This window comes from Podarcis cretensis, assembly GCF_951804945.1.
Source record: "Podarcis cretensis genome assembly, chromosome: 15".
NCBI classification, from domain to species: Eukaryota; Metazoa; Chordata; class Lepidosauria; order Squamata; family Lacertidae; genus Podarcis; species Podarcis cretensis.
Window position 1 is genome coordinate 11,463,895 of NC_137185.1, and position 15,683 is coordinate 11,479,577.

Here is a 15,683-nt window from a genome sequence, read left to right on the forward strand (position 1 = left end):
ATGGGCAGGGTATAAATAAATTATTGTTATTGTTCTTATTGTCATTGTTATTGTAAGAAAAGCAGCACTGAGGAGGAAAGTGAGACCACTGTAAGTAAAACGGAAGCAGCGGAGTGGGGGGGCTGGCTGAGGGTAGAGCTTGGCAGGGGCTATGCCCCATTTGTCCTAATAGACTAGCCTGCACTGCTTGCCCATTATTTTCAATGGACCAACTCTGAGAAAAAGAGCACTGTAGAATTAGCTTCCTATCCCCAGTTACCTGGGAGTGAGCCTCCTTGAATTTAATGGGACTTGTTTCCTAGTCGACTTGGAGTACACTGTAAATATTTCCCATCAATTAATCCAACCCAGCCATCTATTACTTGTTGCAGAGCAGGACAGAGCATATGTCAGTATTATACGAAGCCACAAATCTGCGTGTCTGTGGAGTGTGGGGAAAAAAACAACAAGCAATCTCTTTCTATAAACAGACTTGCAAGGTTGCCAAGGACGAAAATGGAAGTGGTGGTGATGGAGTACAACAGGATTATTAATATCCCGGAACTCCATCTTTTTCACCAACCACAAGACCAAACTGCAGCTTTGCAGGAAGCTCCGAAGTATTTAGATTTAATCTGCAGACTAATGGGAAATTAAACTGGCACAGAAGGCTTAGCACTGATGCTAGCAAAAGGAGGGCAGGGGAGAGAATTTCCAAAAACAGATTGGCTTAGCAAAAAAAAAACAGAGAGAGAGAGCGCATACAGCATCTGTGGGTTTGTTGAAACAAAATGCAGATAGGGGTCTCTTCATGCTCCATTCTATTCTTCCTTGGTCAGATCACATTTTGGCTTTTCTTTGATTTTTTAAAGCATTTTTTTAATTTTAAAAAATTGCCCTAGTTGCCATGCATCCAGGTTTTCCTAGACATTTTGCCAATTCAGCAAAAATCCACCCGGATGCCATTTTTGCAGCTCAGTTCCCAGATGGGTCCAGGGAAACCCCATATAGCAGCCCCAGGCATATTGTGCCTAGTTCTGGGTGCCACAGTTTAAGAAGGATGTTGACAAGCTGGAATATGTGCAGAGGAGGGTAATCAAGATGATCAAGGGTCTGGAAGCCAAGCCTGATGAGGAACAGTGGAAGGAGCTGGGTATGTTTGGTCTGGAAAAGAGGAGACGGAGAGGTGGTATGAGGGCCATCTTCAAATATCTAAAACGCTGTCACATAGAAGACGGAGCAAGCTTGTTTTCTCCTGCTCTGGAAGCTAGGACCAATGGATCCCAAGTTACCAGAAAGGAGATTCCAACTAAACAGTAGGAAACACTTTCTGACAGTAAGAGCTGTTCAGCAGTGGAACAGACACCCTCAAAAGGTGGTGGACTCTCCTTCCTTGGAGGTTTTTAAGCAGACATTGGATGGCCATCTCTCATGGATGCTTCAGCTGAGACTCCTGCATTGCAGGGAGTTGGACTAGATGGTCTTTGGGGTCCCTTCCAACTCTATGATGCATGCAAACAGCCATTGTGTGGGGGATGGAGGGGGCTAGAAGCAAAACCCTGTGTGATTTCTTGTCCTATTCTGGCTGAGTGGAGATGAGCATGTAGGACACGAGAAAAGGGACACCAAGTAGTCATTGTAAATTTTGAAGTGGAGCAGCTCCTCCCAGTATCTGAAATATGGCCTCTTTCCCTGGTGTTAAGAACAGAAAAGGAGCCCTCTTGGTAGTTGCTGGTCTCCTCCCACCCCTAGGGAAGAAATGGCACAGACTGTCTCCTGGCAGAGGTGGTTTTAGGGTAGCATGAACAGAGCGTGAGAGGCAGAGGCACGCTGAATTTTAGAGTCGCACAGGGTGCTGCTGAAATTTGAGAGTCCAAAGTCCACCACTTCTCCTGGGCTTCTGCCTGATTCAGAAAAGGCCGTTTTCCCCACCCCAACTCACTTTGATTCCCACTTCAACCGTTGAGTAAGGTTGATTTGACTTCCACCGTTGTTGTGGACTGGCTGGACACAGAGGGATGGTGGGAGGCACCAGCCAGGGAATAAAGCTTTAAGCCCGGGGATTGTTGGTGGGATGACAATGAGTGGTCAGAGAGAGTAGAGGGAGGAGGAGGAGGCATCAGAAGCAGAAGTGGTGACAGGATTTAGTGGATGGGAAGAGGCTGCGACAGAGAGCAGTTCAGACTCTGAGGCAGAAGCAAGGGCTGGAGAGGGGTGGAGCCAGGAAACAGAGAGGCTCCACCCCTCTGAAGAATCCAGGGAGTCTTCCCCTTCTGCTGCGACCAGCTGCCCCCCTCCTTGGCCTCCTCACACAGAAATGAAATGGGCAGAACAGAGGGTGGTTACTGAGATCACTAGGCCAGAGCTGTGGTTGGCTCCCTTGAATAGAGTGTTGAGTTCACTGGCCTGGGTGATTTATTGTGTTATTGATGAACTGAACCATTCCAAGAATGTTATCCTAGAGGAACAATAGTAACAGTAACCCTGCCCTGGAGTTAGACTTGGCCTCTGTTCTGGCAGTCAAAAACGGGAGTTCTGTTCCATTATTTTTAGATGGCCTTCTTTGGCACCAGGTCTGCTTTTAAACTGGCTTTTAATTTGTTTGTTTTCTAGGCAACATACATTAAGCTCAGTTGTCAGGGATGTTTGTTTGGCATTGGGGTTTTAGCCAGAGGCATTTCCTTTCTAAATACTGTATTTGTACAGTGGTACCTCAGGTTAAGAACTTAGTTCGTTCTGGAGGTCTGTTCTTAACCTGAAACCATTCTTAACCTGAGGTACCACTTTAGCTAATGGGGCCTCCCGTTGCTGCCACGCAATTTCTGTTCTCATCCTGAGGTAAAGTTCTTAACCCGAGGTACTATTTCTGGGTTAGCGGAGTCTGTAACCTGAAGCTTCTGTAACCTGAAGCATCTGTAACCCGAGGTACCACTATACTAGGGTATTTTTTAAAATAAAAAAAACCAAAACACAAATCTCACTTTTCAGCTTCCTAAACATGATTATATATTATTTGTCCTTCCTCCATTGCAAACGATCAGTACACAATTCCTCCAAAACGCACAGGCTGCGATCGTTCCAAAAGACTCCCAAGGCGTGACTGAAGCGACAAGAGCGAAACAGAGTTCATTGAAAGGAATTACAGCATGAAAGGTGAAAAGACACAGCCATGGAAGTTGAACCCACAATGCATTTGGCTTCCAGTTTGAAGGCTTGCTGCTGCCAGGCGCAACCACAGAACAGAAGCTTTTTGCTCTGTCTAGAAAAGTTGGAAGCAATGGGTAGATCCTTGTGTGTTGTGCTGTTAGTTACACCGCCTCTAAGTGGTGTACAAAAAGTTAGTACGGTGAAAATAAAATTATGACATTGGAATTCAGTTAAAATGACTGCTGGGTTGTTGTTTTTTACAAAGTTTTCAGTAGGTGCTGGATATACAACAGAGAAAAGGCTTGTCTGATTTCAGCTGGGAGTTGGATAAAACCAGTGCCGGATTTACGTATAAGCTAAACAAGCTATAGCTTAGGGCCCCACTCTCTTGGAGCCCCCCAAAAAATTTAAAGGGGAAAAAAACCTGGATGTACGTTTCCAAAATGTAAGATAAAAAAACAAATAAAATAAAACCTACATACAGCAACAGGGTTTTGTGTTGTGTAGGCTCCTGTGATGTAAGCCTGCTAGCCTACTCTCTAAAGTATCATTGGTTTGCTCATTTCTAATATCAATTACTTTGATAAAATACATATTTTGTTACGTGCAAATGGCTTTCGATACCTATTAGGTCCATAAATTACGATATACCATATATTCAACACACACAAAAGTGACAATTTGTTGTTGACAAAGAATAGCTGGACATATAAAGGGCCCCATTACCTTCAGTAGCATAAAACTGGTCCCACAATTCTAAACTCAACATGCCTCCAAAGTTGCACACACACCACATATATAAAGCACACTCCTCCGCAAGGAATCCTGGGAACTGTAGTTTGGTAAGGGTGCTGGGAATTGTAGCTCTGTGGCGGGTAAGCTTCAGTTCTCGGGGGGAAATGTGCTTTAAATGTACAGTGGTACCTCGGGTTACATACGCTTCAGGTTACAGACTCCGCTCACCCAGAAATAGTACCTCAAGTTAAGAACTTTGCTTCAGGATGAGAACAGAAATCATGCTCTGGTGGTGCAGCGGCAGCAGGAGTCCCCATTAGCTAAAGTGGTGCTTCAGGTTAAGAACAGTTTCAGGTTAAGAACGGACCTCCGGAACGAATTAAGTACTTAACCCAAGGTACCACTGTACCGTGTGGGAGTCTGCTGTCACATCCCTCCTACAGTACAGGAGCTCAAGTGATGTTGACCATAGAGAAGTAGCTTTCTTTCCAAGAACACACCTAACTCAGCACGGCTGAAATTTCCAGAGCAGGCGAGAGAAGCTGGCACAGACCCGAGGCGAAAATAAATAAATAAAATGCTTTCTCCATATTCCTCTCCACCCACCTCCCAACTTCATTGCCGGTGGTATTCGAATGAAGCGTCGTGTTTCGTCTTCCACTCGGTCAGCTGAAAGATCTCTCCACAAAAGTTCTTTACAAAAAGGCAGAGGAGGGGGTGTAAACATTGCAATGGCAGCCATTTGTGTCTAAAAGGCATGTCCAGTGCCTTCTGTCACGCACACACCCTCCCCTGTCCCGAGCCCCAAACCAAAATGTCAGATGTGGGTGTTTGTGTGTTTTGTTGTTGTGGGGCTGACCCACAGGAAGTGACAATCTACTACTCAGTAAGTTCTTTGGGACCAACTGCCACAAATAACCCACAGATGCATTTTAAATAAAAGGACACATTCTACTCATGTAAAAACATGCTGATTCGCGGACCATCCGCAGGCCGGATTTAGAAGGCGGATCTGGCCCCTAGGCCTTAGTTTGCCTACCCATGGCTTGGACTGAGGCATAACTCAGGGGAACGGTGGAGCTTCATTCCATTCACAAATGCTCCAAAACAACAACAACCAAAGACCCATTCCAAAGCTTTATACTAACTTAAAAACATAAGAAGTGTTATGGACTGAAGTTCTCACCCTGGGCCAGCAGTGGGATACTGAATAATCGCTGTGTCATCTGATATGTTCACCCACAACTTAACAAGAAGAACCTTCTGGATCTGGCCAATGACCCATCTAGCCCAGCATCTTGTTCTCACAGTGGTTGAACATATGCTTGTGGGAAAGAAGAGAGCAGGATTCGAGCCCATGAGCACACACCCCTCTTGTGGTTTTCCACAACTGGTATTCAGAAGCATTGCTGCCCCCAGGTGTGGTGGCAGAGCCTAGCCATTGTGGTTCGTAATTATCAGCAGCCCTCTCCTCCATGTTGTTGGCATCCATCTGTCTCTTTTTTTTCTTTTTTTCTTTTTTGATAACATTTTATTAATTTTCCAAAAATAACAACAACAACAACAACAACAACAACAACAACAACAACAACAACTTGACTTCCCTCTAGTTGTCCCTTCCTTGGTTCTATTATTTATCAACATACTGCATGTCCATCATTAAATTTTGAACCTATTTAAATTACCTGTTATCCATTAATAACAAAATTACAAGTAATCTTAAAACCCTGTTAATGTATTAACAATGATAACAAAGACAAAAGGCATATAAAATGAAGATAGGAGTGCCTGGTGTGCTCTGGTCCATGGGGTCACAAAGAGTTGGACATGACTAAACAACTAAACAACAACAATGTACCTGTGTACAATGCTTCTGTAAATATGCAATAAACATCTTCCTTTTTTTTCCCAATAATTTTTTATTATTATATATTTTATAAATTTCCATCCAATTATTCATTTGAAACCACATACAACAAATTATAATTGTTTTTTGACTTCCTTCAGCGTCTCTGACAATCCTCCGTAGTTATACCTTTAATACACATTCCCTTCTTTCGTATTGCCATTTTTCTCCCTTACTCCCAATATTTCTCATAAACAATACTTATTTTCTTTTTTTACAGTGCCTTTTGAAACCCACTAGCGTTGTATTCACACCACATATATTTTTCAGATAGTCCACATATTTCCCCCAGTCCTCGATGAACTTTTGGTCTTTAGTGTATCTGATTTTCCCGGTTAATTTATCCAATTCTGCATAGTCTGTCAATTTTAGTCTCCATTCTTCTATTGTCGGTATCTCTTCTTGTTTCCACTTCTGGGCCAACAGGATTCTGGCTGCCGTTACCGCATACTGGAAGAGCTTACAGTCCTTTCTTCTAATATCCTTTCCTACAATACCTAAAAGAAAAGCTTTGGGTTTTTTCACAAAAGTATATCTTAACATTTTTTTCAACTCATTATATATCATTTCCCAAAAACTTTTCACTTTCTTACATTCCCACCACTGATGAAAGAATGTCCCTTCATTATCTTTACATTTCCAGCATTTGTTATCAACCTTATACATCTTTGCTAGTTTTACAGGTGTCATATATAAAACATTTTCATCACATTCTCCTTTAGTGCTGTACAAGCCGTAAATTTTAAGTGCTCTTTCCACAATTTTTCCCAATCTTCAAATTGAATATTGTACCCCAAATCCTTTGCCCACTGTATCATTACCGATTTAACCTCTTCATCTTTTGTATTCCATTCCAGCAATATCTTATACATTTTTGACAGAATTTTATAGTCATTATTTATAATGTCCTTTTGGAAACTTGATTCTTTTTCTACATAACCTTTTTCCTTCAAATCTTTTTTAAATATTTCATTTACTTGGAAGTGGTGCAACCAATTATAAACTAACTCTTTAACTTGTTCATATGGCTTCAGTTTCCATTTTCCTCCCTCATTGATTACCAATTCCCCATAGGTGGCCCATTTGTTTCTCATGTTAATCTTCTTTACACTTATTACCTCTAACGGAGACAGCCAGTGTGGAACTTTTGGTTCCAATATATTTTTATATCTTTCCCAAACCTCTATTAAAGAGCCCCTGAAGATGTGGTTTCCAAATCCTTTGTGAACCCTCTTTTTGTCACACCAAAGGTACGCGTGCCACCCAAATCTGTTATCAAATCCTTCAAGATCTAATAGTTCATTATTTTCTAGTTTTATCCATTCTTTTAACCAACAGAGGCAAGCTGCTTCATAATACAGTCTCATATCTGGTAGGGCGAAGCCTCCTCTTTCTTTTACATCCGTCAATAATTTAAATTTTATTCTAGGCTTCTTCCCCTGCCAGATATACCTTGAAATCACTTTTTGCCATTCTTTAAAAATTCCTATACCCTTTAATATGGGTATGGTCTGAAATAAGAATAACATCTTTGGTAGCACCGTCATTTTTATCGTGGAAATTCTTCCCCAAAATGATAATTTCATTCTGGCCCACACCTCCAGATCCTTCTTTATTCTCTTCCAAACCGGAATATAGTTGTTTTGGTATAAATCAATATTCTTAGTTGATACCCAAATTCCCAAATATTTAACCTTTTTCACCACCTCTATCTCTGTTCGTTGTTGCATTGATTCAATCATTTTTTGATCCATATTTTTTGCAATCATTTTTGTTTTTCTCTTGTTCAGTCTGAATCCTGCCACTGTTCCAAATTGGTCCATCTCATCTAGTACCTCCTCTATGCTTTCTGTTGGTTCTTCCATAGTCAATACCAAATCATCGGCAAAGGCTTTAACTTTGTACTCATTTTGACCTACTGTTACCCCTTTTATTTGCTTATTTTGTATAATTGCATTTAAGAAGACTTCCAGAACCGTTATAAATAACAATGGCGATAACAGACAACCTTGTCTTGTTCCTTTAGATATTTTTATATCTTCAGTAATGACATTGTTCACTATCGGTTTTGCTCTCTGTTCTGTATAGATTGCCTTTATGCCATTGAAAAACTCTTGTCCTACCTCCATATATTCTAAGTTTTTCAACATAAATTCCTAAATTATATTATCAAAGGCCTTTTCTGCATCCACAAACATTAAAACCGCTTGTTTATCACATCTGTCAGACAGATATTCTATGACATTAATTATATTTCTTATATTATCTCTCAATTGTCTGCCTGGCAGGAAACCTGCTTGATCTTTATGTATAATCTTTATTAAAATCTTTTTGAGTCTCTTCGCTAAGATTCCTGCAAAGATCTTATAATCCGTGTTCAGAAGTGAGATAGGCCTATAGTTTTTAACTTGTGTCAGATCAGAGTCTTGTTTTGGGATTAATGTTATATATGCTTCTTTCCACGTTTCTGGAATGTCTCTTTCTTTTAAAATGTTGTTCATAACGACGATCAACGGGGTCATCAACACCTCTTTCATTTCTTTGTAGTAACTAGATGTAAACCCGTCGGGGCCTGGAGCTTTCCCTCTTTTCAATTCCTTTATCACTTCTTTTACTACTTCTTTTTCTATTGGGGCATTCAGCTGGTCATTTTGGTCTGTCAGGATCTTTCGCACCATTTTCTCTCTTAGATATCTTTCTATTTTCTTCTTGATATTCCTTTCTTTATTTTTATATAATTGTTTATAAAAGTCCAAGAATCCTTTTCTTATTTCTTTCGGGTCGACTGTTTCTTCTCCATTTATCTTAATTTTGTTAATTGTATTCTGCTCCTTTCTTTTTTTAAGTTGCCACGCAAGCCATTTTCCTGATTTATTTGCTGATTCAAAATTTTTCTGTCTTAACCTTTTGATGTTCCACTCGACTTCTTTATTTATTATCATCGCGAATTGGGTTTGTAAAGTCTTTATTTCCTGCTTTATTTTCAGATTGTTTGGTTTTTTAATCAGTTTTTGTTCACAATCCGTAATTTGTCTTAAAATTTCTTTTATCCTTTTTTCCTTGTTATTTTTCTTCAGTGCATTCTGTTGAATCAGATAACCTCTCATTACTGCTTTGCTTGCGTCCCAAACAATACTCATTTTTGTACCTTTGTCCACATTATCCATAAAATATTCAGTTAGTTTCTTTTGTGCTTTTTCAACCATCTTCTGATCATCCCACAGATTGTCGTTCAGTCGCCACCTAAATGATCTCTCTTCAAAACCTTTTAACTCCAATTCTATAGGATTATGATCTGAGATCACTCTAGCTTGTATTTCAATTTGATGGATTCTTGGTGTCAATTTGTTCGAAACCCATATTTGATCTATTCTTGACATTGACTGATTCGGTTCTGAATAATGGGTGAATTGCTTCTCCAAAGGATGTCTAAGTCTCCAAATATCAATCAAGTTGCAATTCTTCACCATCATAAAGAATGTCTTTGGCAGTTTTCCTTCTTTGTTCTTTACCTCTCTTAGTCTATCCATTTCCAATGATACCACACCGTTCATGTCTCCCATTATTAAATTTTTTTGATCCATATATTCAAAAAGTTTTTCTTCCAATGATCTGTAAAAATCAGTCTTATTTCCATTTGGTGCGTAGATCCCGACAATTATTAATTTCTCGCCTTGCCAATTGATTTGGACAGCTATGATTCTTCCTTCTTCATCTTTGAATAGTTGGTGGGATTCAATTTTATTTTTGATATATAAGACAACACCTCTTTTTTTCTCTTTATCCGAAGATATGAATTCATTCCCTAATCTTTTGTTAATCAGAATTTTTCTATGTCGTTTTGCCACATGAGTTTCTTGTAAACAAATAACATCTAAATTTTTCTTTTTTAGAAATTGTTCAATTCTATTTCGTTTCTTCTTATCATTCATCCCATTAATGTTCCAATTCCATAATTTCAACGCCATTCTTCTTCCAATTAAATAAATTTAATTTTTATTTTACAATCTATCTACCTCTTCTTCTTCCTCTTCCTCTTCTTGCGAGCTTTCTCCATTCTGATCCTCTTCTTCTCCTAATTCAGACTCCCCCTTTGGTCCTGAACCTCTTCCATTCTTCCTTAAATTTGTTGTCGTCTCTTCCTCGTTGTCAATTTTGCCATTTCAGCATATTCCATTAATTTAACTTGCCAATCTTCTTTAGCTGGGACACCTTCTTCCTTCCAGTGTTGTGCTAATAAAGTCCGTGCAGCCATAGCTGTATATATAAACAAATTCTTTTGTGATTTTGGTAAGTCCACTCCTGTAATACCTGGTAGGAAAGCTTCTGGGTGACAAAGGTGTTTTGTTTTTTTTAAGATATTTATTAAGATTTTATATAATAAAACAGACATACAAAGAGAAAAAAGATGTAACAAAAAGAAAAAGTACATCACAAAGAAACAGAAAGAGACAAAAACATAATCATAAACAAAAAAAGAATCCATTTTTTTAAACTTATTATCTATGTAACCTTCTTTCTTGACTTCCTCACATCTCCCTTTTTTGTGTTCCCCTTTACACAATCAAGTTCAGCAAATTCTAACCCTCTTTCAGACCTCGTTTATAATTATGTATTTCAACCTATTATGTCTCCAATTTTCCTTCTCTTTTCATTATCAAATTTTAACTATTCTTAATAACTTAAACCTTTATGCCATTTTGTTTAAATTTGACATAATATTACTCTGATCTTTCCCCCCTTTTCTTTTTAAAAATTTTTACATACTCCTTTTAACTAGATCACTGATGCCATATTCTCTTTGAATCCAACATCACTTTAACATTCATAAATTTTGCAATGTTTCTGCAGGTAGTCTTTAAACTTCTTCCAATCCTCTTCCACCGACTCTTCTCCCAGGTCTCGGATTCTGCCAGTCATTTCTGCCATCTCCATATAGTCTATTACTTGCATCTGCCATTCTTCCAGAGTGGGTAAATCTTGTGTCTTCCAATATTTTGTGATGAGTATTCTTGCTGCTGTTGTTGCATACATAAAAAATGTTCTATCTTTCTTTGGCACCCAATGGCCGACCATGCCCAAGAGAAAGGCCTCTGGTTTCTTAAGGACAAAGGTTATTTTAAACAACTTCTTCATTTCATTATAGATCATTCCCCACTATTTCTTTATAATTTTACAATCCCACCACATATGAAAAAATGCCCCTTCTATTATGGCACTCATCTGTTTTGAAAGAGAATGGAGTGCACCGCCGAAGGTCAAATCGCTAGCGGAGCTTTCCCAATTTTTCATGTTGCTGACATGCTTTTTTAGACATGCATCATTTTGTGACAGTAATTCAGTTTTACTAACAAACCAGAGGTTAAACTAACCCCTTTCCTGCCCCGGGATGAGCACGGCAAGCATTTGTGCAACACACCCACACACTGCAGTCGACACACTAACGTATCAGGACACACAGTTTAGAAAGCTCTGCACTAGGGAATCACAGCGGCAGCTGTGGCTGCAAAGACTGGTAGCTCGTAACCGCTGCCTCCCACATTGTTTTTGGCGCGTTAGAAGCACCAAAGTGACTTCTCCAGAATGCAAACTTGGGCAGTGTGTATGGAGGTCCTGGCCTGCCCAGATGACAAGACCCTTCTCTCAGCCTTGCTGATGTGGTTCAAAGGAAAGCAGAGCAATACATTTGGCACCAGCTTGGCTGCAGGAGTTGCCGGAAGGAGGCACACAAGGCACCATCCAACCATCTTAGGGACTCTGTTATGTACCGAAGTTCTCACCCTGGGCCAGCAGGGGGGATACTGTAGATAGTACTCACTCAGGTCTGCATATGCAAATAAGGAATTGAAAGTGACGTTCAGTGATTGGATAGTTACAGAAAGTTGTTACTGTTGCTTTGTAGTTGAGATCTATATAAGCAGGTTGGCTGAACCCTTCAGCTTAGTTCTGTTCTGGCCTGTGAATAAACAAGAGCTGTCTGAAGAATCGCTGTGTCGTCTGATATCTTCATCCACAATTTAACAGACTCCACTCTGGATTTGTGTAGGGTCTACTCCTTAGCCTTTTCTTCTGAAGATGTCCCGCAAGGCATCCGATTGCTCCTCAGGGTTTGCTCCGGAAGCCTTTCTCACCAATGAATAGAGCTGCAAGGCAGAGGAGGGTCAGTTAGGATCAGAGTTTTCCTTCTCCAAGAAGACAGGCTACCTTCCTAGGTGGACAAGCCCCACCTGCCTCTCTCCTCCACGGCCAGCACTTCATAAAAATGTGTTTTGCAGATCGTATTCCATTCTATATTGTCTCCCTGCTTATTTAACTTATATGCAGAATTCATCATGCGAAAGGCTGGGCTGGATGAATCCCTAGCCGGAATTAAGATTGCCGGAAGAAATATCAACAACCTCAGATATGCAGATGACATAACCCTGATGGCAGAAAGTGAGGAGGAATAAAAGAACCTTTTAATGAGGGTGAAAGAGGAGAGTGCAAATAATAATAATAATAATAATAATAATAATTTATTATTTGTACCCCGCCCATCAGGCTGGGTTTCCCCAGCCACTCTGGGCGGCTTCCATAAAAACCAAAAATACACTAAAATATCACAGATTAAAAACTTCCCTGAACAGGGCTGCCTTAAGATGTCTTCTGAATGTCAGGTAGTTATTTATCGCTTTGACATCTGATGGGAGGGCGTTCCACAGGGCAGGCGCCACTACCGAGAAGGCCCTCTGCCTGGTTCCCTGTAGCTTTGCTTCTCGCAATGAGGGAACCGCCAGAAGGCCCTCGGAGCTGGACCTCAGCGTCCAGGCAGAACGATGGGGGTGGAGATGTTCCTTCGGGTAAACTGGGCTGAGGCTGTTTAGGGCTTTAAAGGTCAGCACCAACACTTTGAATTGTACCCGGAAACTTACTGGGAGCCAGTGAAGACCCTTTAGGACCAGTGTTATGTGGTCTCAGCGGCCGCCCCCAGTCACCAGTCTAGCTGCCGCATTCTGGATTAGTTGTAGTTTCCGAGTCACCTTCAAAGGTAGCCCCACGTAGAGCGCATTGCAGTAGTCCAAGTGGGAGATAACTAGAGCATGCACCACTCTGGCAAGATATGGTCTGAAGCTCAACATCAAAAAAAACGAGGATCATGGCCACTGGGCCCATCACCTCCTAGCAAATAGAAGGGGAAGAAATGGAGGCAGTGAAAGATTTTACTTTCTTGGGCTCCATGATCACTGCAGATGGTGACAGCAGTCATGAAATTAAAAGACGCCTGCTTCTTGGGAGAAAAGCAATGACAAACCTAGACAGCATCTTAAAAAGCAGAGACATCACCTTGCCAACAAAGGTCTGTATAGTTAAAGCTATGGTTTTCCCAGTAGTGATGTATGGAAGTGAGAGCTGGACCATAAAGAAGGCTGATCGCCAAAGAATTGATGCTTTTGAATTATGGTGTTGGAGGAGACTCTTGAGAGTCCCATGGACTACAAGAAGATCCAACCTCTCCATTCTTAAGGAAATCAGCCCTGAGTGCTCACTGGAAGGACAGATCCTGAAGGACAGATCCAATACTTTGGCCACCTCATGAGAAGAGAAGACTCCCTGGAAAAGACCCCGATGTTGGGGAAGATGGAAGGCACAAGGAGAAGGGGACGACAGAGGAGATGGTTGGATAGTGTTCTCGAAGCTACCAGCATGAGTTTGACCAAACTGCGGGAGGCAGTGGAAGACAGGAGTGCCTGGCGTGCTCTGGTCCATGGGGTCACGAAGAGTCGGACACAACTAAACGACTAAACAACAACAACAACATTCCATTCTAAATCGTGGTATCATTTGAAAAGCTTCGTACCCATAAAAGGCAATAAGATCAGCTGAAAGAATAGTCTCTGTTTGCAAGGCACCCGGACGCCTCGCCAAGGACTCTTTTATTTTGGAAGCACCTGGGGTGGGGGGGAGTCCTTAAAAAATAAACAAGGCAAAACCCCCTACTCCTGATCCGTGCTCCGCCCTCTGGACTACACCTCCCAGAATGCTCCGCGCTCCTGCGCATGCTCACTTGCGGGCCCGTTTGACTGGCAAGTTGTTTGTTACATTGAAACAGCAGCCGCTTTTTCTGCGCTCTGAAGCTCTCCCCTCTCCTTCCAGCTTCAGCTGTTCTTTTCTCCCCTCCTCTTTTTTTCTTTCTTTCTTTTCTTTTTTTTTTGTTGGCTTTGCTTCTTTCTTTTCTCTCCCTCCATCAGCGCCACTTCTTCTTTAGTTAGCAAAAATCTTCCCTCTCCCTCCCACCCCTGCAACCCACCGCCTTGTTAATTCCATGACAAATAATATCTTCTTCTTCTTCTTCCATCCCTTTTTCAAAGTCATTATTTTCCTCCTCCTCCTCCTCCACTCTCTGCCTGCGTTGGAGACGTAAAAGGAAGAGGGTGGGAAAATACCCCTTTCGGACAAAGAGGAAGACACCCCCCCTCCTCCTCCTCCTGCTCCTCCCCACCCCCCGAAACCTCCCAGGCAACAAACAAGAGGCTCCCAAAACTGATGAACTACAAATGAAAAAGAGGAAAAGATGGAATTGCACATTTTAGAGCACCGACTAAAAGTAGCTAGTGTCGCCAAGGAGAGAATCCAGTTGTTTACCTACGGGCTGATCAAGCTAGCTTTTCTCTCCTCCAAGACCAGGTAACGGGGGACCCCCTTTTTCACGGGGGGGGGGGTGTTGCTCAGCAGCCTTGCCAGCTTTAACAAGAGGCCAACGAGACGAAGCGCTGCTGTAAAAGGGGGGGGGGGGGGCGGCGGCAGGGGCTTGACTAATTCCCATACAGGAATCAAGGTTGTGGGGAGGGTTAGGGTTAATGGGTCAACCCCCCCCCCCGCGATCACCCCCACTTCTTTTCCTATTGCTATCCTTAAATGGTTTCGACGGTCCAGCGAGAGCTTTTCGTTTTATTTTTTTGTGAGTTTCTGCACAAACACGCCCCCTTCTTCCCCTCCCCCCATATAGTCTTTTTTAAAAGGAAAAAAAACCCCAAATCTGCTTTAAAAGATGCTGATGGATTTAAACAGCTGCCGGCAGGGGTTTTCTTCGCGTGCATTGCTAAGTTTAGGCGGCGGTGTGTGTTTTATAAAAAGTGAATAAACCGAGGGTTAAGTGGGGGGGGGGGGTTTCCCCACCCCCCAAAAAGAAAAACTAAGGACTCGGTCAGAACAACAAAGAGCAGCCCTGAAGAGGGGAGGAGGGGGCAGAGGAGGGCTGTATTGGTGCGTATGTGTGTTTTTATTTTCTGTGCACCGAATTGTGCTAGCAGTTAAGACCATGTAGCGTTTAGTCAAAAAGGTACGTTTATTGCTAAGTATGCAAGAGGCGACTTTCGTGGGTTTCCTGCAACATCATGTTGTTCATATTTTTCTTTCTTCCTGTCTTTTTGGAAAATGAAGGCGGGGGAGAAATGAAGTCAAAGGTTCCCGATCTGTGAATATATCGAGTTGCTGTTGTTGTTGTTTTTAAGACTGTATTATTATGTTTACCGAGAAGTAAAGTGAATAGTCACCCGCCCCCCCTCCTCACCACACACACTCAATACCAGTGCTTCTTGGATGGACACAATTTGAATTGCAAATATATTGTAAATAGAGGGTTGGGTGCTGCCTCCGCCCCCCCGCCCCCCCCCTCTATTGCAGATAGAGCAGAGATGGGGGTTAAGAGAAATAATTCCTAAACTCCACTCTTGGTTTGGAATTGAGTGTTTTTGCATTGCTGCTTGGAATCCACTTCAGAAACCAGTTTTAATAACCAAGCACTCCTGGGGCCCAGGGGAAACTGCTAATAAATTGTGTGTGCGTGTGTGTGTGTGTGTATTTGTTTTAAAATTGAATTGCAGATTGAAAATGAAGGGGAAGGGCATGTTTCTCTACCCCCACCCCGCCCACCCCA

At 41.7% G+C, this 15,683-nt stretch overlaps 1 protein-coding gene across 1 annotated transcript in view; it reads left to right on the forward strand.

Moving 5' to 3' along the window:
- Nucleotides 1–13,840: 13,840 nt before the first annotated feature.
- The window catches only part of CASTOR2 (cytosolic arginine sensor for mTORC1 subunit 2), a 47,845-nt gene continuing 46,002 nt past the window's right edge, over nt 13,841–15,683 (forward strand). The window contains exon 1 of the mRNA XM_079955833.1: nt 13,841–14,431. Coding sequence (XP_079811959.1) covers nt 14,319–14,431 — 113 coding nt within the window. The 5' untranslated portion in view covers nt 13,841–14,318. The remainder of the gene's footprint in view (nt 14,432–15,683) is intronic.